Below are 11457 nucleotides of genomic sequence, written 5' to 3'. Positions count from 1 at the left end.
TCCTAATTGAAATCCCCTCTCTGTTATTATACTGTAATATTGTTACTAAGAAATTGGTATTTTAATTTACAGTGAACAGTGCATTATAACAAAAATTTAAGTAACTGCCTTGCTCCCTAACCACTCCTGTAATTTATTTGCCTTAGCTTAACACTGTTGCTGTAATTTTACAGCTACAGCAGTAGTTGGGGCATACAAAAGGAAAAAGAATTACAATTCAGTGTTTTCCTGTGAAGAGTTATCATAAACTGGGGAAACAAATATAAAACTGATCTTATTATACATGTAAATTTATTAAAGCATCTTACTACCTTAATAGAATGATAATTAGAAACATTTTTTAGATGAAAAGTTGTTAGTATTATATTATTTCATTAGTTATATTCTTCCACAAAGAATGCTGCCATTTTAAATTATTATAATTAGATTTTAAATTATTATAATTATGTTCATTATTATCTGAGAACATAGTAATGTACTGTACATTAAAGCATTAGAAAATTGTCCAATTTTCACATTTGCCCATTAGTTTCTCAATGGGTTCACCTTGTGTTGCACAGCAGATATCCAACTGATACTCAAATTCTTCCTATGCTTGCTACAGCATATCCATTGTTACTCTTCCCATTGCAGTCATAATTCTGTGGCTTTTGCAGATCCTTTGTGTTGCACAATGATGAGCAATTCTGACTTTGTGAACTGCAGAACAGAAGAAACCTTCTCTGTCACGGAGTCGCTCACCATTTTCATTTATGGTACTTCCTAGTAGTAGTAGTAGTAGCTGTTTGAATGCAGATGGGAGATGAAACTTGGTTGGTTTTATATTGATTCATATACATGTTACGTACTTGGATAATAATTAACGTAATTACAGTAATTTAAAACTGTAGTATTCATTTTGGAAAACACTATTTCTGACTAGATTTTGTATTTAAAATTATCTATACATCTATATATATGTAAAAACTAAAAGTAGAACACTTGTTATGTATTTATTTCATTTAATCTATTAAATCTATTTTAAACTAAATACAGATTAATATGATTGATAGTATACTTATTTATAATGGATCAGAACGATCCATTATAAATAAGTATGACTAAGTGAAATTGGCTACGTGATGCCTAATAGTCTGCTATAAGGACATGAAAATCTGGATAAAGATTAATCTTACTGAAGAAAATCAAGAGGAATATTTTAAAATGATAGATTTTCATTTAATATTTTAAATATATCTGATTTAACAATTTTTTTGTATTATATTTTGTATGTTTTAATTATGATATAGAAAATGTATTAATGGGCACATTGACTAATAAAGCACTAATGGGCACATTGACTAATAAATTAATGGGCACATTGACTAATAATAAATCAGTGGCTTCCTTATCCAGCTTTAATAAGCTGGATAAAGAAGCCACTGACATAGTTTGTTTCAAATGAAACTGATTATTATTTACTTGCTTATTCAGTTGTATTAAAGTCACTTTATCATGCAACATGCCCAATAATTTAAATTAATGCCTTTTTTTGCTCTAATTTGAAACTGTCTTTTATCTGTGTTTATTTGTATTGCAAAATGAAGTGCCTTTGATAGACATCAGGCTTTACTTTACATCCATCTTTATTCTGCTGTTTAGGTGCCGATATGCATTTCAGGTTCTTGCCCCTCTTCTGTCGGCTACAGAATTATATTAGTTTTACAATATTATAAAACTGCAATAAAATTTGTTTTAATAAACATACTTCTTTGTTATTTCTTATTCAACATATTGTATAAAACGTAAACACATGGCATTTGCACCACTTTAAAAGTGCCTAGAACAACTAAAACAGAGTTAAAACTGATATATACATACAAGTTTCTTTGATTCATAATGTCAAAATGACACTTTACATCCTTAGTTCTTGTTACACTCTTATGAGCTATGTTTCCACCTTTCATTTCCATAAGTCTTTAATGTACCTTTTTCCAATTCATATTTTTATTCATCTTTTCTTTTCTGAATTTATACTAAATATGTTTTCCATTGTTCTATAATAATTTATTCAATTTTTGTTTATTTTTACACTTAAGTTTTTGTTAATATTATTGTTACTCTTTAAAATCTCTATGCTTTCCTTAAATTTTCTATTATACATATTTCTTTCATGATGTAAGATTTGTACTACTACTTTTTATATATTGCGGTTGTGTAATGTACAATGATCATGCAAAACAGAATTTATTTGTTTATATTTTAAATCGGCTATATGTTCTTTTAATCTAACTTTTACTTTTCTCTTTATTTCTCCTATATAATACTGTGTATTTTTATATGTACCATACATGGAATAGAATATACAGCATTGACAGCTTTATTTATATATGTCTTTTGCCTTTTTTCCAAATTTACAGTACTTTTTTGTTTTCTTTTACATAATTTATCATATGTAGGGGCTAACTTAATGTTCACTTTGTTTAACACTTTATCTATTTCTTCAAACAGTCCTCTAATGTATGAAAAAGCTATATATTTTGTATTTATTTGATTTTGTTGACATTTTTTTCTATTGAGTTTTTCTTCCCAATGCTGTATTATTCTGCTTGGATAATTGTTTAATATGAACTTTTTCTTTAAATCATTGAATGTTTCTGTTCTTGTTAGTGTTTGTACTTGTTCTATTCTATATTTTTTGGTACTCCATACTAAATATATTTTCTTTAATATATAGTGGAATGTCAGTTATAGTCAACAACTTTTTGTACTCTACTCAGTTTCTGATATGGTTTAAACTCTAAGTTGTCTTTTCTTCTTTTTATTGTTTTATCCAAATAATTTATTTCATTTTGAATGTTTTCTATTTTAAATTTTACATTGTTGAATAAGTAATAAATAAGAATAAATAATATAATTTTTATTTTTACTACTGTTTTATCAAATAATGTAAGAATATCATCAACATATTGTTTATAGAATGTAATACCTTCTATTCCATTTACTTTATGATCTACATGTTCCATCACTAATTCTGTTAATTTTGGTCTTATTACTGAACCTATGCTTATTCCTGTTCTTTGTATATAAAAGTTATTGTCTGTACAAAAATAATTACTTCTATAAGTGAATTCTATTATTTCATCTTGTACATCTATATTCCTTAATTTGTTTTCTATTAATTCCCATGTTATTGGTGGGTATATGTTTACTATATCTGAGCTAGCCATTTTATAAGTTTTGTATATTTTAATGTAAATAAGATCATCTGTATGTTTTATTGCTAATATAGAGTTTTTATATTTTGTAACTCTTGTTTTAAAAATTTTTCTAAATGGTACATAACAGAACATCTGAAATTGGTCTTGTTTTTTCTCCTAGCTTGTGTGTTTTAAGCTGAATATTTAATTATGGTGTTCTATTATTTGTTTCATCAAGTATGAATTGTTTGTCTTCTTTTGATATTTTACTTATTTTTTGTAATCTATTAACCCAATTTTTAATTCCATACGTATAACTTCTATTGGGTCTATAGAAAATGTATTCAATTTCCTACTGTTAACTATCTTTAACTTTTTTGTTTGAATCCATTGTTTTTTAACTATAATTATTTGCTTTGATTTATCTGCTTTTAAAATTTTAATCTTGTTTTCCAAAAAGGTATATAATGCATTTCAGCACCTAAATAGCAGAATAAAGATGGATGTAAAGTAAAGCCTGGTGTCTATCGAAGGCACTTCGTTGTACAATACGAATAAACTTAAATTAATAACATTAAATATTAATGAATCCATAGATTAGAAACATTAAATATGTAAATTTTCTATTTAATTAAGCATTTNAGATCGTCAGTAGCTACCTCATTGAGCCCCGGGGCACAGAAGAAGCGAAACCTCAGCCGGCCAACGAACTTATTTTGTTATTCCTGTTGTGTAAGTTAACTTCATGTCAAAATAAACGGTTTTCGTGTAGGACACTTGTCATCTTTGTCTCCTACCGCCACCACCCACATACGGTTTGGCCCTAGGTTTTCCTGACGCGCAATTAACGTATTGCCCCCAAAATCGGCGAACTTACACAGTACAAATGTATATAACAATAACATATATATATATATATGTCTGTAAACTTAAGAGTTATGTAAATCATTGCTTATTATTTTACAAGTCTGGCAAGATGCTGAGAAACAATTTCAAATTATTTTGATAGTGTGAACCCACAGTCGTATGAAGTTAATGAATAGTTTAACAGGCTTGCATCCATACTTCTCATTAATTACACAAAGTGATCTGGAAGCAATCTGTTAAACTTTTCAGCAACTTTATGTAACTGTGGGCCTCCACCATTAAAATAAGTTTAATTTGTTCCTGTTTATTCAGCCATACCTATAAAAGAATAAACAGATTAACATAACTCCTATGGTTCTAGACTTATGGGACACCTTGCATATATTTTTCCAATATTCTTCAGTCTATTTTTGAGCATTCAAAATTTATTTATTATATTTAATTAGATTTAATTTCACAGATTACATTTTACTTTCAGATTATTGTAATCATGCCAAATTTGATCCTATAGGTTTTTTTGCAAATTTCAATGTTTTGAGACACCAGAACCCAAAAAAGTATAAAGGGGAGAGAGAGAGAGAGTGAGAATATTCCTGGTGTGTGTGTGTTGGCATCTATTTCATTTAACATCTAGGGATAAAGATTAAGAAATGAAATTTGGCATGGTAACTTGTGTATAAGGGACATTAATGCTATTAAATTTTGGAATATGGAATTCGGGGGTTGGGTAGATGAGGGGTCATGTCATATTATGAGTGTGATCAGATTTAATGAAAATTTTACTTGTTATTGCCATTTACAATATTTTTAAAAACTCATCTCCATCCTCAGAGTTAAGTCTTTTGCCTTTTTGTAATAATTAATAGTATATAAGTTTGTTTTTCTGTCACTACTGGGTGCGTAGACAGACACTAAGAATCTTTGACATCACTCATTATTCAGAAATATCTTCTGAGCCGATATGCGTTTTGGGCATATGTCTCTCTTCTGTCAGTTTTTCTTTTGAGATATCTTGTAAGGAGGTGCTAACTAATATACATCTTGCTTAAAAATTACATGTATTTACAGTTAAAAATTTGTATAGTTAAAATTTCCCGACATTACACTGAACGGCATTTAGCTCACATTTGTGATGTTCGTGTTTACTAGGTTCTCCTTAATCTTGTTGGCATGTTAAAAAAGTTTTTAAAAACATTTATATAATAAAATAATCTCTTTCTCTCACTTTATATATTTATTCATTTATTTTTTTATTTTTATAATATTTTTAACCAATTTTTGTGAATCTATATACTTAAATTTTTATTGATATAAGTTTTTTGGCTTTTTATGTTTTCAAAACTGTCTTTAAATTTTATATTGTACCAATTTTTCTCTTTGTGTAAAATCCTTAATTCTTCTTTGTTAATATTGCAATTATTTATTGTGCAATGTTCGTAAAAGACTGAATTTATATTATAGTACTAGCTGTTACCCACAGCTTCGCCCACGTAGATTTTTTGCAATTTGATAGAAATAACCCTCCCTCGGTATTTCACTAAGATTCTCAATCATTAGTTGTTATTAATTTGGTAAAATTACTGATTTTTGTTTGTTTCAAACTATGAACTGCTAATGCACCTAAATTCAAGTTTCAAATATTATAGGATTCCAAGATACAATAAATCTGAGTTTAATTTTTTTTCAAAACATAAATGACGTTATCTGAAAATCCCTAAAGTATAAATATTTACAGAAAAATAGAGTTTCAGTTACCCCAGTACCTCTTTGTAAACCATGTTTGTGGTAATACCTTTTGGGGCTAAGACTTTTTAAGCCTTAATCTCTCCTCCCACCCACAGTGGAATTTCCAAAAATTCCTTTTTAGACTGCATTCTCATGGCATACCCTACTAAAATGCAGTTAGAAACAAAAAAATTGCATCTAAAATAGTATAATGAAAGCTGTTCTTCAGGTCAAGCCTTAATCCTTTCCCTCTCCCCCATGGGGGAAGTTTTGGAAAATCTCTTCTTAGTGTGCATATTCGTGATGCACCCTAATTCTGTACCAAATTTCACTTCTTTAGGTTCGGCAGTTTTCTCTGGGTGATGATGAATCAGTCAGTCAGTCAGGACATGTAATTTTATATATATAGATAATTGAAAAGTATAGTTCCCTTAACCTTCTGTTCAAGTGCCAGCAAATTTAAGCAAGAATTTTTACCAGCTTTTAGTAAATTTAATAAATTATTGATTTACACTATAAAAGTTATTGTATTCTATATAAACTTATTCAAAAAAGATTAGGCATTAATTAAATTTGAACACACAATAATTTAGTAAAATTTATTTATCATTGATTGAATGACCTGAAAAAGTTGTCAGTATATAATTTGAAAATGTTAATAAATAAATAAATTTATTAACATTGTAGTACCTAATAAAATATATTTGGATATTCTAAGATTTTTCTAATTAATGCAATAAATTAGAATTTAATTTACTGTTTAAGAAAAAATGAAAAGAAAATTTTACATTTTATGTTAATATTTTAGGATTTCCATTGTCACTTAACTAAAAATGAAGTAGTCGGATATTTAGGAGGAACGTGGGATATTGCATCACACAGTAAGTTAGTTTTAATTATTTAAAGACATTTAAACTTATATAAATCTGTAATACAAAAAGTTTTCTAAATGAAAGCATTTGCAGTAATTTAAAAAAAAAATTAATTTTAAAATACTACATATATTAAATATTCTGGACTTGGAAGTATTAACAAGAAAATTATAAAATTTTGAAATATTTATGAGAACTTTTGTGAGAAGATAATGCATTTTTAGTGTATAAATGTACACTTATAACAAAATTGAGTGATAAATGTTTGTTATGAAAAATCATATTAATATTATTTTAAATGTTGCCTCATTTTAATAATTAAATCTAAAATAATCAAGATGCTATTAAAATATCGTTAAAGATTAGTTTCATGTATAACTTTTTATTCTTTGTAGCAGAATTATTTTTCTTTATAGTCTTTAAAAATATATTTAATAATATAACTGAATTAATTTTATTTGTTTTATTCTCAAACTATTAATTTTTAAAATACTATATGTATTTTAACTCATTTTAAAAAATAATTATTTAATCTTATTTCAATGAGAAATGTATTTTATGACTTACATAAAGATAAAATTGATAAATGAAAAATTTATGCTAAATATGGAAAATTTTGCTTTTCCAGCTGTTGTACATAACAGAGGGAAAGTATGGCAATTAGTCAAAATATGATGACCCAGATTTTTACATTTTTGGGCTCAGGACACCTTGAAACATTGAGAAATGCAAAAAAAAAATTTGGGGATTTTTCTTTTTGTATGGATGTTATTTAGTTTGTGTGTGTGGGGGGGCACAATTTTGTTTACTCTCTTTGAACCTTAACTCCTATGTTGTTTGTCGAAACTTTCTGAATTTTGCAAAGAGATTTGTGTGTTAGGATATTAATGCAATTAAATTTTGGGGTAAAGGTCAAGGGAGTAGGGAGATAAAGTGTCTCGTGTGTTGTTTCTCGAATAGGGTCAAACTTAATGACAATTTTACTCATTATTAGCATTTACAGTTTTTTATAAAATTCATCCCTACCTTCAAAATTAAGCTTTTTGCTATTTTATAATAATTAAAAATATAAAAGTTTTTTAATAAATATCATAACAGATGGAGTCAAACATGCAGTTTAAATGCTGCCGGGAAAGTTAAGCAACTTGTTGCTGGATTTTTAAAACAATTTAAAGTATTGCATTATTATTTTTTCAGATCTTGCCATCCTGCAAGCATTTCCATGCAGATCTCAGTTAGGAGATAAAGATACTTCAGCTATGGTTGAAGAAGAGGTACAATTTTTAATACAAATGTACATTATTTTTAGATGGAAAATAAAATTTAAACAGTCATATTTTAACATAGATTCGTCAAGGATTGGAACAAAGACATTTGACTGTAGTTGGATGGTATCACAGTCACCCGACGTGCTCAGTGCAACCAACAGTTAAAGATGTTGATAGTCAGATGGAGTATCAAATTATAATGAAAGGCGAAAATGATTCAACTTACACTCCTTGTCTAGGATTTATATGCTGTGAGCAAACTTCTTATTAAGTTCATTGTTAAGCATGATTGAATTCCTATTGTGTGCAATTATTTTATCATTTTGATAATTTAAGTAGGAATTATATAGAAATAATTAAAAAATATGAGAATATGAATATGTAGCTATCTTCAAAATTAAGCTTTTTGGAGTTTTCTAAAGGGATTAGTCTCTGCATAGTGTGGATAAACTGTATTTATGAATATTACATTCTGTGTGTAATATCTTATGAAGAAAAGTCACAATAATGCAAAGAAATAATTACAAAATATGAGAATATGAATATGTAGCTATTTAGTATGTTTATGTAAATTGTGGCTTATAAAAATTATTGAGGAATGTATTATAATATAGTATTGTTGGATAAACCTTTCTGGATTAAGCTTCTTGTTTCTTGAGAAGACAAAACAGTAGACAGTTGCATTCTAATCTTTCACATTTATCATGTAAATTTAGTGTAGAAGAATGTAAATGATTATATAAATTTATTTATTACAATACAGAAATATATACAGGTTGTGCTACTTAATGATAGGATGCATGTACAATGGAGCTTCATAAGATTAAAATCTAATTGAAAAATTTTTTTGTAGCAGCTTGTATCTTTTCTATGTTTAGATATATTAATACTTATCATTGTGTCACTTAATGGTGGTGATACATCAAGAAATGTCATTAAGTAAACATTATAGAAAGAACAGTAGTTAGACATACCTATGTGATACTATTTGTATAAGTTATATGTAATACAATTGTGACGCAATATAATTATTTATATATCTAAACATAGAAAAAGTACAGTCAACTATAAATTTTCAGCTTATTAAAATTTTATGGGACCTCTGTCATATATGCAAATGTTATTAAGTAGTGTATAATAAAAACTTTATATATAAAGATAATAATTTTTTATGTTTATAAGTGTTTCTATAGGTAATTGATTATTATGTTGACTAATATAAATATACATATTATTATAGCACCATATAATATGACTAAATCCCTCTTAGAAGCAGAATATCTTGCTTATTGGGTTATGCCACCACCTGAAGTAAGTTTAACTTTTTTAATCAACTTAATCGATTAAGTTGAATTACCAAGAGATGGGTATAGTTTATAAATAATTTCTAGCATCGTCCTCATGAATACGGACGTCCAATGGAAATGATATACACGGTAGCTCAAGATTCATTTTTAACACAGGATCTGTTGACAGAACTTGTAAGATAAAACTTTTTTCTTCAGAATTTTAGATTTTTTATACCAATTAATTTATGGTAATTGTTGTTATTCTAGTAAGATTTGATTATATTTTATTTCAGCGTTTGTTAGCAGACTTCTACAGAGGTGCTCCCGATGCTATTAATTTCTCTCACAATTATTGTCAGAATGGAATAACATACTGGGAAAAACTAAGATCATCTCTATCTACCAAACTTCCTAGGGATTTACAAGTTTCCGGAAATCAGTCAATAGCTCAAATGCAAGCTGTAACGCATTTTTGGAGTTTCCTAAAGGGATTAGTCTCTGCATAGTGTGGATAAAGTGTATTTGTGAATATTATATTCTGTGTGCAATATCTTATGAAGAAAAGGCACAATAATGCAAAGTAAATGTGATAACTATATAATGTTTACTTGTAAAATCAAGTAAGTTTAGCTATATTATTTAGAGGACTGCATTCGTTAAGGATGAAAACAAGTATTGATACATTCCTATTTTTCTTTCTACCTCTCGGAGATCAAAGATATATGTTCGTAACGAATTGTAATTTTGATACCTTCGAGCGCAGAAAGACAAGACAAATTGTTATTGAAAGTGAAATTTATTTAATTTATTTAATACATTATCATATTTTTATCAATAAAATTTTGGATATATAATTATTTAATTGTCTTTATCCAAAGAAATTCTTCAATATAAATTTTATTTATTTAATTTCATGATAATTTTTTGCATATTTTGTAAAGTAATTAAAAACTTTACTATAAGAGTTTTATATTTTTAAAAATTCAAATATGTATGATAATTGTTTATTATTTTTTATTTGTATTTTTCAAAATCAAAATGATTTGATTGATTGACGTAAGTGAAACGAACATGACGACAGTTAAGTGCGATTAGGGCTTAACTGTTTATCTACTTAAATGTGCAGTTGATTGCAGGGTAGTAATTTTTATACTTTTTTAAAACTTAAACTGACTTTTTATAGTGCATATATTTTTGAGTTAGTTATATTTCGAGTTAGAAAATAAAGTTTTTGATATAAGAAATTTCGAATACATTTTTTAAAGAATATGTGCCAATCTGACTTTATTGAATATATCCAAAATTTGTGATAAATATTCATTAATTATTAAATGTGATAAACAATCTGTGATTTATTTTTCTGATTAATTTAATTAATAGGAATTTAAAATTGTGCAATATATTATTATTATTTTTTTTTAAAGTAAAGATTCATAATTTTAATTATGTTGTAACCTTAATTATTTAAATTTAATGAATTGTAAACGAAACAGTAATAAACTATAGAACAATTTCAAATTATTTCTTGTAAATACTGTGACATTGTACTCATAAGTGGATCAGTTTGCATCTGGCATTCCAATTATGTAAAAATGCTCGGAGAATTTGAGACTGTTTGTTAAATAAATGTGATAGTATTTTGTTTTGTGATTTGGAAATGAAAGAAAATCTTTTGTCATCTTTCTTATGTGCCAAAAGAGTGGTTAATAAATATCTCTTACTAAATATAAAATTTTATATTTAGTAAGAGATATTTGTCTTTGGCGATTAATTAAGATCAAATCGTGTATTAAAATAAACTCATTACTGCAATAGTTATACGTCATCATTATATCAAATTAGCATTTTATGTAAGCAAAGCAATCAGTAATTTTCAATATATAAGGTATTTAAGCATGATTTGCACAGGATGTAAAGGGTGCAAAATGTAACGAAGCAAAAAGAGCTATTGATGAAATGTTAGCATACATAAGCTCATGAAGGAGTTAAAGATTTTCATGTCTGCCAATGGGAATATGTGACAATTAGGATATGTTGGCAGGCACAAATCAATGAAAATGGCACACAATAATTGAAAAGATCCATGTTGAAAATAATACTGATATCTTAATTTAATTTTGATGAACCTACACAACACAGTAAATGAAAAGAACATTAATGTGGCAACTTCAGTATATATGGAATTTTTTTAAAATGCCATCCATTGGTAAAAGTGCAAAACTACAACTTGTGACTATACTTATCACCACTTGCAGTG

The 11457-nt window shown here is 27.1% G+C and overlaps 1 protein-coding gene across 1 annotated transcript; it reads left to right on the top strand.

Annotated features, from left to right (window-relative positions):
- Nucleotides 1-6579: 6579 nt before the first annotated feature.
- LOC111628009 (MPN domain-containing protein-like) lies at nucleotides 6580-10088 on the top strand. Its single transcript, XM_023371725.1, has 6 exons — nucleotides 6580-6652; nucleotides 7841-7917; nucleotides 7991-8162; nucleotides 9152-9222; nucleotides 9303-9392; nucleotides 9494-10088. Exons 2-6 carry the CDS (start codon nucleotides 7903-7905, stop codon nucleotides 9704-9706), a joined length of 561 nt encoding a protein of 186 aa, XP_023227493.1. The 5' UTR covers nucleotides 6580-6652; nucleotides 7841-7902; the 3' UTR covers nucleotides 9707-10088.
- Nucleotides 10089-11457: the final 1369 nt, after the last annotated feature.

Source organism: Centruroides sculpturatus, unplaced genomic scaffold (genome assembly GCF_000671375.1).
Source record: "Centruroides sculpturatus isolate CEXI.00-Female unplaced genomic scaffold, Cexi_2.0 scaffold545, whole genome shotgun sequence".
Lineage (NCBI taxonomy): Eukaryota > Metazoa > Arthropoda > Arachnida > Scorpiones > Buthidae > Centruroides > Centruroides sculpturatus.
The sequence above is the reverse complement of the archived record's forward strand: the minus strand, read 5'-3'. Positions and strand labels throughout refer to the sequence as shown.

Coding starts and splice junctions, on each gene's coding strand:
- LOC111628009 (XM_023371725.1), top strand. Junction 8,163..9,151: donor TTGTCTAGGATTTATATGCT/GTGAGCAAACTT, acceptor ATATTATTATAG/CACCATATAATATGACTAAA. Junction 9,223..9,302: donor GGGTTATGCCACCACCTGAA/GTAAGTTTAACT, acceptor AATAATTTCTAG/CATCGTCCTCATGAATACGG.